The 26406-nt window shown below is 35.0% G+C and overlaps 1 protein-coding gene across 6 annotated transcripts in view; it reads right to left on the bottom strand.

The window, feature by feature from the left end:
- GPATCH2 (G-patch domain containing 2) overlaps positions 1-26406 on the bottom strand; it is a 201804-nt gene that overhangs the window by 168809 nt on the left and 6589 nt on the right. For 5 of the 6 annotated variants that reach the window (XR_001895551.2, XR_002517433.2, XM_003893105.5 and 2 more), the window contains exons 2-5: positions 21793-22509; positions 16155-16216; positions 12776-12958; positions 12211-12290 (exon numbers count right to left, since the gene is read on the bottom strand). Coding sequence is in view for 4 of the 6 variants with exons in the window: in XM_003893105.5 (XP_003893154.1) it covers positions 12211-12290; positions 12776-12958; positions 16155-16216; positions 21793-22509 (1042 nt within the window). In the remaining 2 variants the exon portion in view is untranslated. Of the gene's footprint in view, positions 1-11609; positions 12083-12210; positions 12291-12775; positions 12959-16154; positions 16217-21792; positions 22510-26406 lie in introns of those variants that run through there. The other variant, XM_009187281.2, reaches the window with a different exon arrangement.

Below are 26406 nucleotides of genomic sequence, written 5' to 3'. Positions count from 1 at the left end.
TCCCAAAGTGTGGGATTACAGGCGTGAGCCACTGCATTCAGCCTAAAAAAATATTAAACACATACAATGTGCTAATAACTCCCATCATTGGAGCTATTGTATGTGCTAATAGGACTCCCATCATTGGGTACACATAGTTAAAGTAAGCAGATGGTTAACAGTATAATATACTAGGTTATCTGTGAATGAATTAATGAGTGGCAGAGACAGAAGGTATAATGCCATTTCAGATAACAGTGACCTCAAAAGTGTGAAGAGTTGGGGAAGGTTTTGAAAAAAAAGGTATAGAATTGAACTGATACCTGAAGGACATGAATCTAGCAGAAAGAAGTGAGGGGTACACTGTTGTGAACAGAGGTGTAATATACATGGATATGGTTGAATATGGGAAGGCTGGAGAAAGGGTGGGGGCACTGAGAACATAACACCATCTGGAAAGGAGTGAAGTATTATAGGTCATAGGTGAAGAGGGAAAATAGAAAAGAACAAATTGAATTTTACTAAGATGGTAATGGAAACTGTTTCTTGGCACAGGAGTGACATGAGTATAACCACACTTTAGAAATGTTTACTTGGAGTTACGTGTGATATGGATTAGAGGCAGGAAAATCAAAAGACAGACCAGGGAGGAGGCTATAAAAATGTAAGGCTATGAGATACTATATTAGGGTAGTGATAGATGAAATTGAAAAGAAGGGGCTGCTATGACAGATGAAGAAATAAGGCTCAGACTTGTCTAGATGTGGCAAGAGTGGAGGCAGACAAAGATAACACATAAAACCAAATGTTAAGTTGAAGAACCAAAACCCACTCAGGATCAATGCTTCCCTTAACAAATGTTAGGTCTCTTTTTTTGCTCCCCCTTTCTCAATTTTCAGTAACCAAACTGTAAGGTACCTGAGGACAAATTTTGTATCCCCAGCCCCTTGAACAATGCAGATATCCTAAGTCTTCATGACATGTGCATACAGCTGAACCAAAAACTTTATAGTTGAAAACACAATTAGGCAAGACATCAAGTTTCTGAGTCAAATGTAACATATACTTATTTTTTCATCTGACAAATGATATAAAATACTTTTGTGAATTTTTATGAAGTATTTCTGTGAACTGAAAAATTAGAAGAATTTATTAAGGATACACTTAAATGAGATAAAATGAGATGAAATGTAAGAAAGAAACGTTTAGTTTTTAAAGAACAATTTCTAGACTGAATACTTCAAAATCAGTTCAAATCTAAAACACCTCAAAAAAACCAAGTAGATACCATTAAATGTAACTACATAGTTACATGTCACTTAAAGATAAACACTCCTGCAAGTTCAGAATTGTATGGACCTGGAATACTTCAATAGTAAACTGTCTATGACCAAACATGAGATTGAAATATGAAGTTCTAAGAGGAAGATTAATGGCACAAGTCATTACTCCTTTGGTAGGAAAAAAAATCATCAAATTGCCCCCATTAAGTACTGGTCAGTGTTTCAGATAATTGGGACTGAACAACAAAAATTTTACAAGTTTTATTGGCTTAAAACATACATAAGTACCTGTTGGCATCTCTGGTTTATCACAATCCCCTTTCCTGGATGACAGTCAACAAATATCTGGTTGGCATTCTCTAACTATAGTAAAGAAAACTCCTATCTAGATGATTTCATTATGAATTTTCAGTTCTTCAAATTGACCTTCAGCTGGAGGACTTGCAGGTGACTTCTGTATAGAAAGTGCTTGTTAAATATTATTTGGAAGTGTTCTACTCATCATTGATTTTGAGCTTTTCTGATATTAGGTATCTGACATATCTGAAGGGAAAGTAGAAAACCGAATTTTATAGACCATCAGAATAATTGTATCAGCAACATAAAAGGCAGAAAAACAGAGTAGAAGGTTCCTAGAAAGTAAAATGTTTGCAGCATTTCTGTTTCCCTGATTTTGATTTAAAAAAAACAATAACAATGGGGACTATGGCAAAGTCATCACCATTTTAAAAGACAACTAAAAAAAAGTGTTGCGTCTTCATCTGTGAAGTCAAATGGTCACCAATCAGCAGCCTTAATTTTGAAAGAAAGAGCATTTTAAAACATATTTCAAAGGTTTCTTAGGATACAAAAGAGAAGTTTTAAAATGATAATCATAGTCTAAGAAGTATTTTTAGAAAACCTCACATTTGCAAATTCAATGTTTTTAAAGAGATTCATTAAAAAGTCCATAGATCATATATATCTCAAAAACAAAAAAGTAAAATAAACCATTTCTTTGCTAATAAAGGAGTGACTTAAGAATTTGTATGCAAATACTAAAGTAAGAAAAATAAAAAGCAGAAAGCATGGTATTCATGCATTTTTAAAAAGGTAATAAAAAGACTAGTTGTACTGCATAATATTTAAGTAGCCATGAAAGCAGAAGAGTAAACTGGTAACCTCTGTAGGGAAGTTCTTACATATTAAATTTCAGGACATACATTATGATGAAATCTAAAGGGAACATCCAAAATGCTATATAAATATTTAGCATCTGTAAACTTTCTGTAAAAAAAAAAAATCATTCAAAAGTTACAAAGAAATAATAAATGTCTGAGGTGATGGACATCGTAATTAATCTGATTTATTACATATTGCATACATGTTTCAGAATATCACATTACCCCATAAATATGTATAATTATTACTGTCTCAATTAAAAAATAAACATAAAGGCAAAAAAAAAAAATTCAGAAGCATTAGTAGGAAAGCTGTACCTAGTAAACAAAAGTACCTTTTTTTTGCTATTCACAGGCCTATCCATAATGACATTTAAAACCTTTGGGCAATCTGATCAGGAATCACGAGAGATGGCTAAAACCTATCCCAACTTCTTGAATGAAAAGGGATGAATAATGTACACCCTTGCTCCTTTCCCCAATTGTTACAATGGCAATTACAAGAAAGGCACTAGACTGTCCAAGGCTGAAAATCCCAGCCTGCAAATCATACTCTCTCCAATCAACATCATATCCTATAATTCTCTAACACTTACCCTGCTTAATTTTCTCCATGTCCATTTTTATTTCCTTATTCTCCTCCCAACCTCCACCAGGTTTATTTTTATTCATTAAAATGTAAGCTTCAAGAGATCATATCTAACTTGTTCATCACTAACACCTGAGGCCCAGCAGTATCTGACACTGGTATTACCTAGTATCAAAAATCTTTGTTAAACAAGTGGATGTCATGCAAGAGTTGATCAGAATATCAGGTCCAGTAAAAATTTAAGGGTTCAGTCTAGTCCATGGATCCCACCTACTGTAGAAAAGGCATGGATCTTAGCCTCCTGATATAGTCTTAATGAGTAATTATCTAATGTACTCTCTACACTGCTGCCCATGTAATCTTTTAAAAAACAAATCTGATCATCTTTAACCCCTTGGAGATTACATGGGTTCACATGCATTCCCATGGACCACAACGTCCATGAGGACCTAACCCCTGCCCACATTTTCAGCCAAACCTTCCCTGCTACATAACACTCCACACAAGCATATCTTATATCTCAGTAATATTGGATTCACGGTTTCCTGAATACCCCAGGCTGTTTCAAACTTAATCCTTGACCATGCCTTTCTGTCTGCCAATTTCCCTACCCAATCAGTAGGTAAGCTCTAACTTATTCTCGAAGTCTCAGCTAAAAAGATCAACCTCCTTTAAGAGGCTTTCCCAGAGTTTTGCTAAGTTATATGAGAAAGGAGGGGAAAGGAATATAAGAAATACAGAGGACATTATCACAGCTGAACTAACAGGGCAATGTGACAGCTATGTGGCACATTGTAAAACAGGCTGGAGAGATGAGGGACCATGGAAGTCAGGCAGGGAGAACAAGCTGAAACAGAGCAAGCAAGCAGACCAAAAGGTGCTAGAATTAGATCAGCAAAAAGGTACTATAGACTATCTGAGAAACATACAAAGGGAAGAAAGGGTGAAAATGGAGGATTGGGTTCCAGTGATTAATCTGATAGAAGCAGTAAAACATTTCATTATCATTTTTATTATGGCACACATCTTGATTGTGCTTGCCATTCAAGATACAAAGAATGCTTGTGAGTATTTCAAAAATAACTCACACTTTGTAACCAGTCATTTTATAACAAAGAAATGAAGACTACTTTATGAAGCGAATTTATTTATATTTATTAATATTAGCAACATGACAGAAATATAACTTCCGAATCATATTATTTTTGGCTTGTCAAAGGAAGAACATGTAATAAACTGTTTAAGTTGTAAACATAAATGTATATTATAGATATGTTAATGAGATTAATGAATATATATATATATATATAAATAGCCTGTAGAAAAGTGTCTGGCACATAGTAAGCAACATTGTGTCTGTAGTAATTACTAAAAATACTAACATTCACTTTGCAAGGTACCAGATTTCTGAAGCATCACAAACTCAAATGACAATGAAGTCTTTGAAGTCAAGCCAATTCAAAGACTAAGTTATCAGAGAAGCAAGAACCAATATTTTAAATACATGGAAAAATATATGTTGTCAATTTTGGTAACATTAAAATACCAAGATTGAACACCTGTTCATATAATTTTTCCTAAAGGGTTTTCAATACTAAATATGGAGAATATAACAAACATTAAAATACTGCTAATTAAATGAACAAATATACTACTGTATTGGCACTATTTAAATTTGTAAATATCTGCTCTTTTAATAAAGCATAACACAATAAGAATATCAAGACAGATACCATTTAATAGAACTGAATGAAAAACTGTTCAAATCATATTTTCAAATAACTATGGATATTAAATTTTTATGATATTGAATCTACAGTTGTAAATGACATCAAAATAGAGAATTTATTTATTTATTTTTATTTTTTTGTGATGGAGTCTCGCTCTGTTGCCCAGACTGGAGTGCAGTGGCATGATCTCAGCTCACTGCAACCTCCACCTCCCGAGTTTAAGTGATTCTCCTGCCTCTGCTTCCCTAGTAGCTGGGATTATAGGCACATATCACCATGCCCTGCTACTTTTTGTATTTTTAGTAGAGATGGTGTTTTACCATGTTAGCCAGGCTGGTCTTGAACTCCTGACCTTAGGTGATCCATCTGCCTTGGCCTCCCAGTGCTGTGATTATAGGTGTGAGCCACCATGCCTGACCCAAAATAGAGAATTTTAAATGAAAGAGACTGTATTAAAATGTCTTTTGTAAAAGAAATATTTATTATAATTCTATTAAGTTGTACTTTTCTAAGATACAGAATCAAGTTATCTCAAAATAAGTTATTTTAAAAAGGGTCAGTTTCTGGCCGGGCATAGTGGCTCATGACTGTAATCCTAGTACTTTGGGAGGCTGAGGTAGAAGGATCACCTGAGGTCAGGAGTTTGAGAGCAGCCTGGCCAACATGGTGAAACTCTATCTCTACTGAAAAGACAAAAATTATCAGGGCATGGTGGCACACGAAGGTGGTCTCAGCTACTAGGGAGGCTGAGGCAGGAGAATGCCTTGAACCCGGGAGGCGGAGGTTGCAGTGAGCCGAGATCGCACTACTGCACTCCAACCTGGGTGAGAGTGAGACTTTGCCTCAAAAAAAAAAAAAAAGTATCAGTGTCTAATGTGAAATTTTGATCTTAAACTGATTTTGAAATAAGACAAACACAAAATTAATATATAGTAATAGATTAGAATATACATGATATATATTTAAAATATAAGTTTAAACACACTTTCTTCTTGTATTCTCCGAAGTATCCCAAAATGTCTTATGGATACAAACATGTATCAGTTCACAGGGGTTAAAATAAAGCATTTCACTAGTGATTTCCACTAAAAAAATGTTAGATAATCAGTCATGGTCAAATTACAGTTGAGGACATAGGCTGTGTGTATTTTTTAAAATCATTTTAGATTTGCTTTCTATCATAAAAATTTTCCTTTCTCTTCGACTATCAAATTCCCTTATGTAAATCAACTGCATTTTAAATGGCCCTTCTGGTCTAGTTTGATGGCTCGCGCCTGTAATCCCAGCACTTTGCGAGGCCGAGGTCAGTGGATCACCTGAGGTTAGGAGTTGAGACCAGCCTGGCCAACATGGCGAAATCCCGGCTCTACTAAAAATACAAAAATTGGCTGGCGTGGTGGCAGGCGCCTGTAGTCCCAGCTACTGGGCAGGCTGAGGCAGGAGAATCGCTTGACCCTGGGAGACAAATGTTGCAGTGAGCTGAGATCTGCCACTGCACTCCAGCCTTGGCAACAGAGCAGGAAAAAATAAATAAATAAATAAGGGCCGGGTGCGGTGGCTCATGCCTATAATCCCAGCACTTTGGGAAGCCGAGGCGGGTGGATCAGGAGGTCAGGAGACGGAGACCATCCTGGCTACGGTGAAACTCCATTTCTACTAAAAATACAAAAAATTAGCCGGGCATGGTGGCGGGCGCCTGTAGTCCCAGCTACTCGGTAGGCTGAGGCAGGAGAATGGCATGAACCCAGGAGGTGGAGCTTGCAGTGAGCCCAGATCGCGCCACTGCACTCCTGCCTGGGGGTCAGAGCGAGACTCCATCTCAAAAAAAAAAAAAAAAATTACATGGCCCTTCTGCTGTAAAAGGCTATAAAGTAGACTAAATATTCCTACTCTAGTTTCCTAAGAAACAACAAAAGTTGAGCAAGACATACAGAGTAAACCATTACAGTATGATTGTCATTAACAAAATGCCACTCATGTAATCCTGATTTTCTATGACTTCACAGAAGAAAATACAATATTCTTTTTCTCCTATAGAATGAACTGACTCAAGATTCTAAACAGATACAAATTATTGTGTTCAGGGTTTTTGTATAGTGAATGTAAACAGTATGATTATTTGTGTAGCATGATAAATTGGATTAAGAGCTAATGTTCACATTTTTTTTCAGATTTTTGAACTTGATAAACATGTATAAATAGTCAATTAAATCAGATTCATTTTCTTTGGCAGAATAACCACCAATACCAGCACCAATGTATTCTTATTCGAACCATACAGAAAAGTGAACTGAGGCAATTATAAAACTTTTAAACAAATTCCTATCACTCCTATATAAAATTTCTATGTAATATTTATGTTGACTTTCAACAACTGTGTTTTAAGCTGAGTCATTTATTTCCTGATCTTTCAAAAGACTACACAATTTGAATGCTGATTTTCAGCATACCAATGTAACACCTGTTGAAAGACCATTAATTCAAATAAAAAAAGAATTTTAAAAGCTCTGACCTACAAAAAAACACTAATTTTTTAGGATGCACAGGAATAGAATACATCTTGGCTAACTGGAAGGTATGCTTACATAAGGTTACTTGGATTCACTTTATAGGTACTATATCCCAAAACTGATTCTGGCATCATTATTCTGAGAAATATTATTCTGAATTAAGCTTAATGCACAAACTATGGAAATATGAGAGATTCAGGCTGAATCTCCTGGATAATAGCTTCAGCATATCCCTGGAAATTAATTACCATTTGCTTCATTCTCCTAAAAGTGGGGAATAACAGATGCTAGTTAGCTGGGTTTTAACAAACTGGTACTTTACTAGGATGGCAACAGTAATTTCTCTCAACACAAAAATCTCAGGACTCTGTTTGCATGCACATGAGCATAATTAATTTAAAAAATCAGGCAGGTCAAGTAGATCAGGACCCAAATCTCCTGAACAGTATAGGTTCAGGAATAGCTATTAGACCTTCTCCCTCCATCATTTAAGCTACTCATTTAGCTTAAATGATGGAGGGAGAAGGTTATGTGCTCTGTGGTCAGGAGAAGAGTTTAAAGCAGTTTCTCAGTTTGCAGTTCAGTTTTGAGATTTAGCGGAGTGGCTGTCAACCTAAATATTTGAAACTATGATTCACAGACCATATTAAAGAAAAGAGGCCAGTTCAAATATAAATGAGGTATAAAAGAAACAAAAAAGAATGCCATATAAAAAGCTTTAAATATTAAATGTAAAGGCAAATTTTATATAAAATATGAACAAGCCAGTTGCGGTGCTTCACGCCTGTAATTCCAACACTTTGGGAGGCTTGAGCCCAGGAGTTTGATACCAGCCTGGACAACATGGCGACACCCCATCTCTACTAAAAATATAACAATTAGCCACACGTGTTGGTGCACACCTGTAGACCCTGCTACTCAGGAGGTTGAGGTGGTAGCATTGCTTGAGACTGGGAGGTCACAGCTGCAGTGAGCCTTAATTGTGCCACTGCACTCCAGCCTGGGCAACAGAGCAAGAACCATCTCAAAAAAAAAAAAAAAAAAAAGGAAAAACCAGAAAAGTTTAAGGTCCACAATTCTGCACTTTGACTCATGATACAAAAGTTCTTTAAGTACCAGGTATTGTGTTTAATATATCTAATAATAGTAACTATCATTTATTTAATATATATTATGCACCAGAGATGGTGCTGGGCCCATTATGTATACATAATCTCATTTAAAAACCTGACGACACTTATGCAAAAGTAACTATTGTTGGTATTTAACAAAAAGAGGGAAGAAGGTTCAAAATGTAACTACAACTAAACTAAAAAGAATCAGAGTGTGGATTCACAAAGGTCTGACTTCAAAATCTATAAATTTTCTACAATATCACTTTGCTCTCTATAAAACTAAATAGAGTCAATTTCGTTCCCATTGTGGATTCCATATTTTTAAGTCAGCCTGCTTGCTAAAATTTATTTGTTAAACCCAAAATCAATACTCACAATTTCTGACTATTGTAGTCATTCAGTAACATGTACAGAGTGGTGAAAAATGTTGAGTTGCCTGATATACATGTGCTTTCCTACCAGAGGTAAGCGAGGTGACTTTCTTCCTACTTGTTTAAACCATCATACTGTAAACACATGTCCTTTTTGTAGTCTAAATTAGTACCAGATTTTTTTTTACATTGCTGTGCTTTTTGTGGGTGATTATTCTGTTTTAAATAGTGCCTTCTATAGTGCTGAGAAATGCCATCTAGTGCTCCTAAGTGCAAGAAGGCTGGGATGTGCCTTATAGAGAAAAGACTTGATAAGCTTTGTTCAGACATAAGTTATAGTGCTATTGGCCATGAGTTCAATGTTAGTACATCAACAATATATATTAAATATCTTTAAACACAAACGTAAAACAAAACAAGGTTATCTATTGATCAGTTGGTAAAAATGTTGTGACCAGAGGCTCGCAGGAACTTAACTCTGTCTTTCCCTTAGGAGCCATGATTCAGTATTCCCTAATTCAATGTTTTCAGCAAATGTATAGAATACAATTATGGCAAATAGTCAGAATCAACTATAATACAACTGAAAACTTGCCCCCAAAAAAGTTTACATAGATATTTCAGTAAAAGATTCTCCCTCTGTCATTATACTTCAAAGATACTACCTCATTATACTTATGCAGTCATCATTCATGTGCTTAAGAAACCTTTTGTTGGCCTTCTGTTTAATGGATTGCAGTTCTATGTGTTTGACTTTGCTCAGAAAATTAATATGTCTTAAAAACAATCTGGCTTTCCAGTGTGAAAGTTTAAGGCCATTAAATTTCACTTCTTATTACCAGATGTCATGGGTACTGTGTAAAGATGACTGTTTTGTAAGCTTATGATTTTTATATATTTTTTTATTTTTTATTTTTTTGAGACAGAGTCTCGCTCTGTTGCCCAGGCTGGAGTGCAGTGGGGTGATCTCGGCTCACTGCAAGCTCCGCCTCCCGGGTTTATGCCATTCTCCTCCCTCAGCCTCCCGAGTAGCTGGGACTACAGGCGTCCGCCACCTCGCCCGGCTAGTTTCTTGTATTTTTTAGTAGAGACGGGGTTTCACCGTGTTAGCCAGGATGGTCTCGATCTCCTGACCTCGTGATCTGCCCGCCTTAGCCTCCCAAAGTGCTGGGATTACAGGCTTGAGCCACCGCGCCCGGTCGAGCTTATGATTTTTAAAACTACATATTATAGTTATACATAATATAAACAGCATAAGCAACAAGAACAACAACGAAAACTTAGCAAAGGAAATCAGAGAAATATCAGCACAAATTGGAACTCTTACCTTTCTTGCCCAAGTCAGAGATTTTATTGGAAAAAAAAAAAATTACAGTACTTAAAAATCCAAACAAGGACAATTCAGGGTTGAAAGAAAGAAAACCCAAAGGAGTCCATTGTCTTCAGTAAAATTTTAAATACAAAAAACATAGACCAGAAAAACAGTTTATGGCCTAATGCACTAGTTCCATGATAAACACACATATATAGTATATCTCCATCAAGTGAAACTTAATCACCTTTTTACAATTTAGAGAGGGAAGGCAGCTTTTAGTATGGTTAAGCCATGTATCATCAATACCATGAAGCTAGCCTATCAGTTGTAATAGCTTCTATAAAATACCACAGTGAGATTGCAATAAGCCTAGAAAATGGGCTACAAATCCCAGCTATGCTCAAGCAAGCAGTGAACCAAAAATAAAAATAGGTAAAACTGAACCAAGAACTAGATAGCATTCATCTAGATTCATGATTGATAAGGCAAAGTTCATAGGCCAAGGTTTTAAAGTGACTTATTCAGATCTAAAAGACAGTCATTATACAAAATAAAACAAAAGCATTTATGTAATTCAGAAAAAAAACATGAATTTTTACTCCAAAGACACAGCACAGAAAAGCTTACTTACAATTACCAACACCACACTATTGTACCTTTAAATATCACTTTAAATATGCAAAGGTAAAGAGACTCAAAGTTGCATTTTACCATTTTTAATCTCTCCAAATTAGACAAGCAATCTAAAAGGAGATGTCACACATTCCTGCTTAATGCATTTGCTAAAATCTTTCAGATTTTAAAAACTTTAGGTAAAAGCAATGGCAACTTGAAGTTTCTTTTCCAATCATATTTAAGTTAGCCATTAAATGCTGAATTAACAATTAATCCATACAATAATATAAAAATACACATATTAAATCACATTTTCATTATTGAAGCTTAATAAAAATATCATTTTAATATAACCATTTTGAAGAACTCAAATGGTCTGAACTTATTATAGTGTCTAAATTATACCATCAATAGAAACATTACATTTTCCCCCCGGTTGGTGAAAATGAGCTCATGCAAGTATTTCTGACACTCACAGTGACACATATGGTCTGCCATTCTAAAGATGTACAAGCAGCTCTCACTTTTAAACATGACAATATGATTCAGAATCACACAGTATTTGTTAAAAATACCAGCTTTCACATGTTTCATTAAGCTCTAAACCAAAATAATAATTTTGATGTGTTTCAGGTATCAGACAAAGCAGGTAATTTAAAAGGTAAATGCTTCTACTACTGCAGACTAGTTATCACTGTGGCTAATTTAGAACGAGGATGATTTTTGCAGTACAATGAAAGCTATACTATAAAATACAATGAGTTTGCAATACAGAGCAGATTACCCAAGTAGAAAGGAAGCTGAACAAAATACAAACTCCAGCAAAGATTATCAACCTCACCTACTACTCATCTTAGCCCTTGTTAAAATACCCTGAGTAAAATGCAAATATTTTAAATAATGCTGGTTCTATAAGACTTCTCTAAAAATGAACCATATATGTCAACGCATCACGATTTTTATTTACAACAGTCAGATATGTAAAAATTAATTCTTAATCAGTCACAATATAAACATTAAGGAATACTTGTCAGATCTGGAAGTTTAAAATTTTCTAGCTTTGTTAGCATTTTGGCAAAGCAAGTATACATAAATGGATTCAATGTAAAAAAAAAATCATAAAAGAGAAAAATATATAATTTACAGTAGTTTCTATCCACCCTGGGCCAACCTAGATCCCTAGAAAGCCTCCCCCGTCAGGTTCACTTCTGACTAAAAGTTAGAATACCAGTCCTCCAGCAAAAACAGCCCCATCTTTTCATCAAAGAGGCTCTCACTTCAATGATATTCCTCCAGGGAAGAGGACAGGAGCCAGGTTCCCTCGAATGTCATTCCCCAGATGTTCAAAACGTAACTAATTTATTAGCATTAGAAGATTTGGTTTATAGGGGAATCTCACTGGTCCAGTTTGTAGCCTACAAAAAAATGGATTATTTTTAAGTTTAACATTAGAATATGAATAAAGGATGAGGATGTGGCTTTTTATTCCATAGAAATGGAAACATTTCCAAACATGACAATTACACAAAAAAAGTATGCCTACCATTGAAGTTGGAGTCCCTCCAGATTTTTTAATATTCTTTGAAGACATTCCATGAAGGCGACTGAGTCTAGCTTGGAAACCTGGAAAATCAAAGTACTCAATTTAGAAGTTTTCTATGATCGCTGAAGCATAGAAGAAGAAGATCCTATCAATAGAGAATGAAAAGTAAGTTGGTGGTGGCGGTGAATGCCATGAATATTATTTGGGAAAATGCAAAACTCACACTTAAAGAAACTGGAGCAATACCTAGCAAAGTACTAATGTAGTCAGCCCTTAACTAACCAGTGTTTAATCACTAGAGTAATAAATACCCATTTTCTTTTCTCCCAATTCATGTTCCTATCATTTCAACATTTTCTAAATAAGTCTAGCAAGAAAGCAAGTCAATTTTTCAAATAATTTGAAAGCATGATAAATGTAGTAGCTATATTAGTGGCCAATATATTTCTTTATAGCATCTTGTCTTTATATTCTCTAATTTCCACTTTATCTTATCCTCTTTGAATGAATATTCCTAGATTGACCTTAAACCCATTATATCCACCAGGGAGCCAATGCTACTGACCTCTTCTGCTTGAGTGTGACATAAGGGGAAAAGAACCAGTTAAGATACTTTCAAAGACAGGATCTGGTAAATTTTTGTCTAGCTCAGTAGGATCTTCCTTTTCCCACCAGGGCACGACTCCAGTGATACCACATGCTCCACCTGATTCCTTTTCGTAGAACCAGTCACTCTGTTCATCATCACCTGTATAAATACAAGAAACCCCCCCCCACCAAAGATTCAGTTTTATCATCCAGTTACACAATTAGTCTTACGTAATAAAAATACAAGATGGCAGTTAAATTTGAATGTAAGATCAATGACTAACTTTTAATATAAGTATACAATACTTGCATTAAATTTTTAGTGGAAATATGTCTAAGTACTGCATGGGACATACTTGTACTAAAAAATTACATGTTATTTACCTACAATTTAAATTTAATTGGGGATCCTGTTTTATTTGATAACTGCATATATAATCTATAAGGAAAACTTTTTATTTTATACCACAGCTTTACCTAAGAAATATTATCTTAAGACTGTAAGAAACTGTTGGCAACAAAAACACAAAATTTTATGTTTTCGAACCAATTTTAAAATGTGAAAAACAATAATAAGCTGGTTAATCCTTTGGCAAAACCTATTAGAAAATCCATTTAAGTTACTACCCCTTCCACATTAAGAAAAAACAAACCTTAATCTGCTCCCGGGAATTAAAAAGTGTTAAAACTGTAGAACCCTTGCTTTGCAGCAGATATGGGTATATAATTAGCTTATTTCATGATTTGTATGGAGTATAAAAGGGGAAACAATCATGAACAGATGTGACTAAATGAAATTAATCCCATTAAGCTAATTAAGAAATAGTTTTGAAAAAGTTGATTTTGAATGAAAAGTGACAATACCTTAGAGTTTATGAAGAAAGTATATTAAATAAGTGAGATGTTTTTGCCCAACACTATCCAATAATTCTGACTTTTGGGAACATCCATGAGTGTAACCATGGAACAATAAATGATCAATTGAAAATTCAGTTTGAAATGTGCCATAGGTGAGAATCAGTATTTTGTTTTTTGAAGAAAAAGTAGTTATGAAGAGACAAAAATACAGAAGACAGATGGCTTTTAAAAGAAAGAGAGATAGGCCAGGTATGGTAGCTCATGTGTGTAATCCCAGTGCTTTGAGAGGCCAAAGTGGGAGGATCATTTGAGGTCAGGAGTTCCAGACCAACCTGGGCAAGATAGCGAGACCCTATTTTAAAACGATTAAAAATTAGCCGGGCACGGTGACATGCACCTGTACTCCTAGCTACTCGGGAGTCTGAGGCAGGAGGATCCCTTGAGCCCAGCAGTTTGAGGTTACAGTGAGCTACGATCGTACCACCAGCACTCCAGCCTGGATGACAGGGCGAGACCTTGTGTTAAAAAAAAAGAGAAAAAAGAAAAGAAAAACAGAAAGAAACAAATAGCATTTTGAAGATGATCTGAGATTCATTAAAGTCTTCTTCCCTTGATTATGAGAAGCCACCACTAATTCTGGTTTCTAAGAGGGTCATCATGATTGTCATAAACTGTTTCCCTTTAGAGAAAGATATTTCTGATTTCTAAAATCTCTTTCAACAAACGTCTTTAAAGGAAAACTAAAAATACTCTTAAGTTTCAGTTGAAAATTATTTTATGAGAAATAGCTATATTTCAACTAAGATGGAATCAAAAATTAAAGGCATTTCAAAAACTAGAGTCACCAGCTTGTTTCTATTGGGGAATTAATAAAAAAAAATTTTTCAAAAAACACAATTAACAGCACTTAGATATCAGGACTTTCACTGAGCTTTATATTAAACTTACACAGATCAGGTTTAAGCATAAGAAAAAACAGGGCCTCACTTGAAACTGACTACTACATATCTGAATTCCAACACTATTACAGAAAAATAAAGTTATTTTATTTTTGATGTAATACACAACTTTATTCTTCAATAGGGAAATCAAATAGTCATTGGTTAAGAACTTGCTCTGAAGTCAGACAGACTAATTAGAATTCTAGTGTTCTGCAACACCAGGAAAGTTACTTCTACTCTATTAGAGTCAGTTTCTTCATTTTAAAAAACTGGGACTCTCAAAGGGATTTTAAGAATTAATTAAGAACTTAAATGCAAGAAAAACACTTAGCAATGTGAAACATAGTAAGTTCACAGTAAATGCTGGCATATCATTGTAAGCCCTTCCACCCTTATCAAAGATTGATAGGCTTGTCAAAGTTATTTTTATATTTTTTTCATTTTATTTCATTACCAGTATCATGTTTATAATACAATCCTGAGGAAAGATCTGTATTTTAATGAGAATTTAAGTATATTATCAAAGTAGTTACCCTCGCATTTAGCCCCAGCATTCTAACATATTTCAGCAAAGTATCAACTTCAAAGTCCACGGCCTTTCAAATAGTTATGTACCTATTCATCTAAAACAAATAGTTTACAAGTAGGCAGAAAAGAATGATCACTTCATTTACGTTTTTTTGTACTGCCAAAAGGATGAACAGACTAAGAAAAAAAGTGTAGGCGGCTACTACTTTGTCCTTTTCTTATAACATCATTAAATAAATTTATAATTTAAAATTTATGTTAGTGTTTTTCACTTGGAACTTACTGTCTTCCTCTAATGTATTCTTAAGAAAGGAAGAGAACGTTTGTGATAGGTATTTGTCTGTATTAATTTCATGATTTGTGTGGAGTGTAAAAAGGGAAACAATCATGAACAGGTGTGACTAAATGAAATTAATCCTATTAAGGATTAATCCTGCCCCTTATTAGGGTGTTTTAAATTTTTCATAGCTTCAAAATACTGCCATGTTAATGACTGAAGCTTCCCGAAGTTTCAAAGATGGAAAACATATAAGTTGCAAGACATTTCTGTTTAACGGTTTACAATATTGAATTCATAAAAATCATCTAATTATTTACAAACTGGATAGAATGAATTAATGTCACAGTTGAATAAAAATGACAAATGACTTGGAAATCCACCTTTATGAATGCTTAAACAGTTTTAAGTACATTTGGAATTAGGTAGAGAATAAGAACTGGTTTCTTTCAAATTTGCTAAAAGAGAGAAAATCAAAAAGGTACGTAAAGCTTTCTCAAACAAGATAATCCTTCCTTAATATTATTAGCTCTACATACTAGCTTTTGGAGATAATCGATTACTTAGGTCATGAAGACAGGACACCTTCCATAGCATATAAAAAACCAGCTACGATACTAAATCCTAGTTCACTAAGTAATGTGTGTAAGGTAAATGGATTGCAGTCATCAACTTATGAAATAACAAGTAATAAGCACAACTTTAGAATGAAGAAGATTTTCCACAGAGAGAAAAAAATATCATTTCAGTACCTTGTCTTCCCTCATCATTGGTAAACAATCCAGCATCAGTACTGCTGAGACTGCTGGAATCACTGTAATAAGGAAAAAGAAAGAAACAGATCAAAAGAACAATTGATCTCTCAGTCGTAAAATTTTAAAGAGACATGGCAGCTCAGAGATGGAACTTAAGCCTGACAAAGATCTGAAAGAAAATAAGATGATTTTTTATAAAATCAAACTGCTAATATCCTGGTTCCATTCACTACAGAGCATATTATTTTTGGCACATAAAACCACAGGAATCTAATGGGACCCTGACAGTAAGCCAGATGTGACTGCAACGAGATGCTGACACAATTGATGCATTGTGTTTTCATCAAATGCTCACTGCTCCTTTCTTACGCCATGCAATTCAGCTTGAGCCTGGAACAACACTGCTCAATAAAATGGGAAAAGTCTCAATCAAAAGCAGGCTAAGCCTTTCTTCAGCACATGAAATACAAGGGACTAGGATAAGATTACTTTTCATAACCACATTTGCAAATATTCTGGAGAAGACATTACTTAAGAATTCACAACAACTCTATTAGTTTGCAAGGAAGAAAAAAGTTTAAACTGGTGATAATTCATTATATCAAAGTTAAGGTCACTTTTAAGCAAAATAAAAGAATATTACAAATATTAAGGGGGGAATGTGCAAAAATAACACAGGCTCTCATTGCTACCACAGAAGCTCCAGAGTCAAATCTAACATACAAATAAAACAAACAGTAGATATTTGAATAACATAAACAAACTGTTACTATTAGTTCTAATAGAAGTAATGCTTATATGATAGTCTAGTTTAAAATATCAGGAGAACAAGGTCATATAATGAGAGGCTTAGCTTTTAAAGAAAATTTAGTGATGTTCTTTAAAAATTCTCATGTATTTTATTTTTACTGTAATTCTTAATTTTAACCAATCAGGAAATCATCCCTTTTTTAATTAAAATATTTAAATTGAGAAGTTTAGCATTAAAATTGTAGGTGAGATCTAAATCCACATACAATTTCTGAATATAATTTCAGTTTCTGTTTGATTTCTTAAAAAATAAATATTAATGAAGAATATACGAATTTCTTAAGAGGCACATTCTTCCAAGGAGTTCTGTCTGAATTTAGACCTCTCCCTAGCTTTCTTCCAAATTAAGTGCTGTATGAAGCTCCCTATATTGTGCAATTGGTAATGAAAAAAAATTCTCGAAGAGCATCACAATCATATTTTCTTATTTACAAATATATATGGTCTTCTATGCACCACAATATGAGAGTATTAAAATCACCTCAGAAACTATCTTTCTGACATTTTGCTGTCTAAACTACTATTGATACTCTCCTCTTTCCTGTGTGCCCCCCATTAACACAACTCAAATGAAGGGTCTTATATATACCTCAGGTCACAGTTCCTTTTCTGAAACCCTTGAGGCAAAATGTATTTAAAATTCTGAATTATTCCAATTTTAGCAAGGTATATTCTAGACTGCCTCAGAGGAGTCTGGGATAGCACTCCACAAAACAGATTAATATATTTTTTTCAATTAAATGAATGAATATCCATACTAAGTACAGGTCAAATTAAATCTGGCCACAAATGGGTTAGTTTTTCATAACTTTGTTCAGAGTTCAGATTTGCAGACAAAGCATTATGAATTGATAAGCTATTTTTTCTAGACCATGATCTTCTAATCTGAATTCAGATTTACCCCGCTCTAATCTATTCTACATACAGCTAGGTTCATCTTTTCAAAATAAAACAAGTTGACTAAAGGCAATATGATATTCTGAAATCAAAAAAAGAATATTAAATAATAGCAAAGGAAATTCTAATAAACTGTGAACTTTACTTACAAATGTATCAATTTTGTTTCATTAATTATGAGAGATTAACCATAGTAATGTACAATATTAACAACAGGGGAAAGTGGATTTGGGATATATGGGAATGTGATATACATGAACTCTCTGAACTATCTTTATAACTTTTCTGTAAATTTATATCTATTCAAAAAAGTAGTTGATAAAGTACGTACACACACACACGTGTACATTATAGAACAGTCTTCTATTTAAAAATCTAAAATTACTTCAATACTTGTTGAATTAAATTTAGATTTAGATTTCAAGACTTTCTATGGATGGGCCTCCATCTAAATCTTCTTATTCCCATCTCTGGTCCTTTTGTTTATGTTCTTTTCACAGTGGTATGCCTATCTCCACTCTCTTCCCTCTCCACCTGTCCAAGCTCTTGAAGATATAAAGAAATCAGGATTCCCTCTCTTCCAGCTCTTAGTCCTTAATGATGCTTGTCCTACTTTGAGGTATGTTGGCATGTATGTATACAACATGTTTCTTTATTAACATTTCACCTCATTGGTATCCAGAGTCGCTCCGTGTACATTACATATGTATTTCTATGTTCAATAAATCGGAACAAGAACTTAAATAGAAGCAAGCCTTTTACTTTCAGCAGTTGACAGTCATTACGGCTTATCTCCAACGACACCCTTTCCTAGGAGATTCACCTTTTTGGAGTGAATTTTATAACATGGTATTTGGATGAGAATATATTCCATATATGCTAGATGAACAAATATATGTCCACTAATACCAATCACTTGCCCCAATTTGTTCAATTCCTATATTTTCTGTAGAGTCCTCTTTCTCATTCATCCTCCCAAATACAGTCAGTCAGCCTCCCGTCGATTCTAACTCTTAAAATTGGTCTCAAATACTCTCAAATACTTAGTTCTCTCTGCTATCATATCATAATTCACCTCCCACTTAAGCATGGACTGGAGGTCAAAGATAAAATACAGCTGTAAAGATCACACTGTCTTGAAAAAATGTAAATCAACTTGAGTTTCTTCACTGTTAAAAATTCTTCACTGATCCCATTGACTATAAGATGATAAAATCCAAACTATTTACTGTAGCACATAGACCTCTGAGAAATCTTTTTGCCATAATTCTGATCCCATTTTATTTCTGGTAAAAACGAAGTATGTATACTTCCCCAAATACACCACTTTCATTTCACAATTCATGCCTTTGCACAAGCTATTCGCTCTCTACCTATGGATGCCATTTCCCTCTCTTGACTCCCTCAATTCCTGAACAAGTCTTAGTACTTGCTTTAAAGCACAGCTCCCTTAGGAAGTCTTCTTTCACTAATACTTTCCACTCAGCACATTTCATTTTCATCATTTGCTTGTCTGGCTATTCCAGACTATGCAGCTGTTGAGAACAGAGTCTCCATTATTAGTCCAGGTGCCACCAGTGAAAAGTAAATAGTAGTTAATCATCAAATGTTTGTTAAATCTGACACACACACACACACACACACACACACACACACACACTCCACACAGTGAAGTTTCTCTTATTTATAAATCAACCCCAATGAAATATAAAGCTTTTTGTAGTAGGAAAGCTTTGGAAGTAATCTTGAAAACACTTACACTTGTTACCAAAATACCTTAAATATTTAGCAATCTTTGCACAGAAGGAATTTGCACCTAACTTTTAAGTGACAACAGAAAATAGTTTATAAATAAGTTTTACATCAGAGAAAATATATTTTTTAACATTGATTCAAGAGTAAAAAACATACTCTGAAAATGTGTACCTGGGCTGTTTGTGGACTGCTAGGTAGCCTTATCATGCCTAGTGGATACTCAAATACTTTTTACAATGAAAAGAAATGAAAAATGGGAGTTTGATCTCATTTCCATTGCCAGTTACATGTCCTATAAAAAAGCAGATCAATAAAAGCCAGAAATTTTTAAAAAGGTGGGGGGGGGGGTTGCACAATGAATCCAAAAAGCTGGTAATCTAATTGTGAATAATCCAGAATTGAGTATGTTATATCTTCTGCCATGTACTGTCCCTCCCGGTAATTGAGTCAGACAAGTACTTTCAAGTAAGGTTGAGTGATCTTAAGTCACAATGGCCCAATACAAATAATACTTATTTCCATATAAAAATGACAATTTTCTTGCAAGAAAAACAGATACCATAAACTTTTCAAAGCCCTCTGGAAACTTATTTATTTATTTATTTGAGATGGAGTCTTGCTCTGTTGCAGCGGCGTGATCTTGGCTCACTATAACCTCCACCTCCCAGGTTCAAGTGATTCTCCTGCCTCAGCCTCCTGAGTAGCTGGGACTACTGGCGCACATCACTACACTCAGCTAATTTTTGTATCTTTAGTAGAGATGGGGTTTCACCATATTGGTCTGGCTGGTCTCAAACTCCTGACCTCAGGTGATCCACCAGCCTCAGCTTACCAAAGTGCTGGGATTAAAGGAATGAGCCACCATGCTCAGCCACATTTTTTTTATGTAAGTAATTTTTACTTCTTTAGAAAAATTATATGACTAGCACACTATGTCTAATAAAAGGATAATTCCATAAACTTTTACCACGTCCCACTCACATTTACAAGCAAAAAACAAAAACAAAAAACAAAAAAATAAAAACCAAATAAAAGATTGAGAGCTCACCACAATTCACATGATTAAAATGATCCCAGCCCTTGGGAGGCCAAGGCAGGTGAATCACTTGAGGTCAGGAGTTCAAGACCAGCCTGGCCAACATGGTGAAAAGCCGTCTCTACTAAAAATACAAAAACAAGTAGCCAGGCATGGTGTTGTAATCCCAGCTACTCTGGAGGCTGAGGCAGGAGAATCACCTGAACCCAGGAAGTGGAGGTTGCAATGAGCTGAGATCGCACCCTTGCACTCCAGCCTGGGAAACAGAGTGAGTCTCTATCTCAAAAAAAAAAAAAAAAAAAAAAAAAAAAGAAACCAGTCCTACAAATTAAAAATCAAATACTCTTTCTCAGACCATTTTTACAGACTGTTTTTTTCTGGCTCATAGTTCTGCATTTGGTTTTGCAGACCCATGCCTAAAAGGATAAAGTGTTAACACATTCTCATTTCTTGCAAGTAATATCACTTCATAACTTCAGTATAAAAGAAAAATGATCACTTACCTTTTGATGCTGTCAAAATAGTACTTAACAATTATCATTATAGTATACCTGCTTCCTAGAATAGACAGATTAGACTAACTGCCACAGGACCATTGTTTTTCCTATTTTTCTAATGACAAAACCAGGTGTTTCTAGCCTATAAATTAGGTTTTATAATTCATAAGTGATCAGAATTCCTAGAAAGTTACAGATTTTTTATGTCAAGCCACACACGTTGAAGTGGTATAAACTTTTGATTTTCAAGAATCAGAATAGATTAATGAATTGTGACACTCTAAAAAGTACCAAAAGCTAAAGGTCTATAATTAAACATATAAATAATTATATATCCAATTCTGAGTTGCTGTTATTCAAAAGCACATTCTTTTCCACTGAAAATCCATTTCCTTTTCTCCTTGTAGCTGAAAACTGAGTCATTATAATATAATCAAAAGACTTTGTATAAATCAAATAAGCAATTTTGCTTTGTGCTAAACATCATAAATTATAAGGAAATATAACCATAGTTAACAGTAATATCACTATCATTATTACAATTTATAATTATTTTAAAATAGAATTAATTAAAATATAAAACATTCAACCACAAACACTGGAGACAAATATTTTTATATTTAGAGAACATAAAAGTCACCTTTCACTCATGAGCTCATCTGAGACTTTTTGCTCTTCACATTCCATTTTGTCCTTATTGGTCTGGTTCGTTTCCTCACTTTCTAAAACTACTCCTTCATCTTGGATTTTTGGTCCTTGTCTGATTATTTTCAACTTTCTTTTTTTGACTTTGATCTTGGTAAATTCTTGATACTGGCAGGCTCTATCACTGTCCATGTCCTGATCTCTACAACCCTCAGGTGGCTGGGTCATTGTCCGTTTGTTAGAGATGTCCTGTGGGAGATCTACTGCCATGCGTTTTACCTTTCTCCTCCTGCGCAGAGTTCTATTGCCAACATTGTCCACAGCAAAATCAGACTCATGCCACAGAGGTCTTTTCCCTCGAACATTATTATTTAAGTTTGATGATGGCCTGCGCTTTGCTACTAACATTTGGTCATCAGAGTCACTGTGATCTTTTTTATTATTATTGTGATTCTCTCTGTAGTCCTTGCTTGGTTCTTCTAAACTAGAATCAGAGCCTTCACTTAAGCAGTGACCAGTCTCCCACGGGTGATGCACATTATAGGACCTCCGTTTTCTCCCTCTCCTTTTCCTCGCCTGGCGTTTCAGAGGGCAAGATATACTTCGAGAATGGTCTCCTGTTTCAGCAAATCCACCGCGAGCTTGCTCTGAGCTCTCTTCCAATGCTGAGACAAGGTCGTGAACCAGCTCCTCCATGGTTCTACTGAAATGCCTTCATTTTTTAGAGAAAGAAAAAAGAAAATAGTCAATCTTAACCACAGTGACCTCGTTTTCTATAACAGACAATTCATTCTAAATTTGACAAAAATTAATAATGATTACAAAATGTTTCAAAGCTAATTTTCCTATCCAAGATATTACAGTTTTAAATATTGATTCATTTTAGGCCTCTTCTTATATAAGTTATTTTATTAAACATAGGAATTACTTCCAAGATAGAATAAGCTGATGAGCAATGAAAGATCCCAGTACTTTTATATTTTTACTGTATAATTATGGAAAAGTTCTGTTTAAATCCCTATCTGCTGGCCCACTCCTACCCCTTTTCTAGAACCAGTTTTCCTACAGCAGATACAGAAAGAACTTTCTCAGTCCCCTCTTCGCCCACTAATCTCTAAGTAAAAAAAGAAACATGAAATCTTCTATTCACCATGTGTTCTAACCAGTGACTGCCATCATATAAGAGGCAGTTAGAAAGACAGACAGGTAGTTTCAGGATTAGTAATATATGTGAAAGTTTAACCAACACCATGCATTTATTTAGGCCACACTAATCTCTTAACCCAGTGAAGCAGAAACTACATTCGCATTCAAATTGCAGTCTCATGGGTTTAAAAGGGCCCATCATTACTTCACTCTGAAGCAATTTCTTAGGCTTTCCTTTTTTAAGAGCATTAAACTATATTACTAGTATGAAAATTTTTCAGTAGTCAGCAAGGATAAGCATCAGCATTCTTTGGGAATTTTTATAAATTATACTTGTCCTTTTAAAACCCAATTCCCAAAGATTTTAAATTAGTTGGTGTGACATAGAGCCAAGGTATCTGGTTTTATTTTTTAAACATCACAGATAATTGAGATTTGCACCCTTCTTATGAAGGCCACAGGCAATCATTTGTCAAATCGAGATCTAGAGGCACCTAGGGATTGAAATATTCTCAACAGTCATACAGAGCTTCTAGAGCCTACAGCAGGAGTAGGCACACTTTTATGTAACTGGCCTGCTAGTAAATACTCTAGGCTTTGCAGGCCATTGGGTCTCCCACAATTACTCAACTTGCCACTGTAATGCAAAAATAGCCACAAGCAATACATAAATGAATGGGTATGGCTGTGTTCTAATAAAGTTTTATTTATAGAATCAAGTTATAACTGGTTATAGTCTGCTGATCTGTGGTCTATATAGTCTCTACAGTCATGTATAGTCTCCAACAGTCAATAATTTCAGGCTTTTGCAAGTTCCTTATAACAGCTTTCAACTTTTGTGTTTTCATTTTAATGATAACCTAAAAACAACACACATTGTGATTCAACTGGATTTACCATTTATAATGTGATGCATACATACGCCTGCTAACATTTGTGTATTTACTATTTGCCAGACCCATTCCTAAGTGTTTTACATGTATTATTTCATTTCATTCTCACACAATAACCCTATGAGGTGGGAGATGAAATACACAAAGGCCAAAAGATTTCTGTCGCAATGTGATGCATCTAAGTAGTGGAGAGAGGATTCAAACTCCAGCAATCAGGTTTCAGAGCTCCAACGCTGAACAAACTACAGCCAAGATCAGCGACACAATCCCAGTAGCCAGTTTGTATTTTTGTTTATGATTAATTTAGCACCAGGTAGCATTACTGTAATCCTCAAGACAGATTTAATATACATCTATGTAAAACCCAAATGACTCATAGGGAGCTATTATATTGTTTTGAATAGAAAAAAAAGAGGTGAAAGACCTGAATCAACACAAGGGACAGGGTGGATTAGCTGGTGAAAGTAAACTGAGCTCAAAGAACCAACCCTGTACTGGTTAGTAAAATGTACACTGTGAGCAACTAAGTAATATGGCATTGCGTTTGGTTAATCTGAATTGGTATTTTCTAGATTTATTTCTGTAGGCATTCTGAATGTATTTAATATAAACAAAAAATCTAATGCATACAGCTTTTTAAAAAATGTGGTGATTCACATATCTATTTTAAATAAACTCTGGAGGGCCACTGAGATTTGATTTTTCCTTTCTAAGGATATTATATACAACTCAGGTTTTTTTGTGTTTGTTTGTTTGAGACGGAGTCTCGCTCTGTTATCTAGGCTGAAGTACAGTGGCATGATCTCGGCTCCCTGCAACTTCTGTCTCCCAGTTTCAAGTGATTCTCCTGCCTTAACCTCCCGAGTAGCTGGGATTACAGGCGCATGCCACCATGCCCGGCTAATTCTTGTATTTTTTAGTAGAGACAGGGTTTCACCGTGTCGGTCAGGCTGATCTCGAACTCCTGACCTCAAGTGATCCACCCGCCATGCTTCTCAATGCTGGAATTATAGGCGTGAGCCACCATGCCCAGCCCCACAAATCAGGATTTACAACACTGAATTTGATTAAAAGAAATATGTATCACATAGGAATTAGCTTTAAGCCAAACAAAACAGAGGCTACAACTTTTGACTACATTGATAAGCCAAATGAATCTTTTTTCTATTATCTATGTCAACAAATGCCCTTTTCCCTTAAAACAATGAATATTGTGTTCTTTTCCTTTGACATTATTTCATTAAAAGAAATATAGTCTGAAAGACCTATTGTCTCTGAATGTAATATTGCACCTTAAAAAAAATTCACTTGAAGCCACTTTAACATGTATTAAAATTAGTATCCTTTCTCTCTATTATCTGGTTCTGGAGTAACTTACTCTTGGAAGACAGGGTTTTCTTATCAATGGGCGAATGGCCAGTTCAAAATAATAAAACATGAAATTAACTCGATGTATGAATATAATATCTAATTAAAGTCAGTTTATTTTGGATATTACAATTTAGTGCTTTACTGTAGCACAGAAAATTTATAGTACTAACATTAGAAAAAGGTTAGTACACCTGATACAATCCATCAAAATCTGATACTCTTCAATTAATTTTGTTTAAAAAGTATTGCTGTAACCAATAGTTTAATAAAATACTAATACTAATACTAACAAACTTCATTCTTAGTAATATTAGCAGTTATATAGACAAAATTTCTCTAGAATCTCATGAAAACTGTGTCAGCCTTATTTGACTTTATCTTGCTTCTCTTGAGAGAAAATAAAACATATTTTTAGGCTGGGGGCGGTGGCTCATGCCTGTAATCCCAGCACTTTGGGAGGCTGAGGCAGGCAGATCACCTGAGGTCAGGAGTTTGAGACCAGCCTGGCCAACATGGTGAAACCCCATCTCTGCTAAGAATACAAATATTAGGCCGGTGTGCTGGTGGGCGCCTGTAATCCTAGCGACTCGGGAGGCTTAGGCAGGAGAAGTGCTTGAACCCAGAAGGCGGAGGTTGCAGCGAGCTGAGATCACACCATTGTACTCCAGCCTGGGCGAAAAGAGCAAAACTCCATCTCAAAAAACAAACAAAAAAACCATATTTTAAAAAATACTGTAATTAGAAGAATCCAATTTATTCCATGATGTCACTCAAATATGAACCAACTACGTATTACTTTTAAAAGCCTTTTAAAAAAATCCTATAAAAACACAGAAAAAATATAGATTTAACAAGTCCTACTCAGAGTTCAAATTACCTTTTTCCCCTTCAGTTTCAAATAACTAGACTCTTCTCCAAGTCAATACCAACCAAAATCCATGCTAATGAGTCAGTAATATTATAGTCAGTTAACCTCAAGCTGCTTCACTAACATCCCTCAGTTAAAACTGGCATCGGCAGGGCACAGTGTCTCATGCCTGTAATCCCAGCACTTTGGGAGGCCGAGGCAGCAGGATCACTTGAGATCAGGAGTTCAAGACCAGCTTGGCCAACAAGCTGAAACCCCATCTCTACTAAATATACAAAAATTAGCCATGCATGGTGGCGATGCCTGTAATCTCAGCTACTCAGGAGGCTGA

This window comes from Papio anubis, chromosome 1 (genome assembly GCF_008728515.1).
Source record: "Papio anubis isolate 15944 chromosome 1, Panubis1.0, whole genome shotgun sequence".
Lineage (NCBI taxonomy): Eukaryota > Metazoa > Chordata > Mammalia > Primates > Cercopithecidae > Papio > Papio anubis.
The sequence above is the reverse complement of the archived record's forward strand: the minus strand, read 5'-3'. Positions and strand labels throughout refer to the sequence as shown.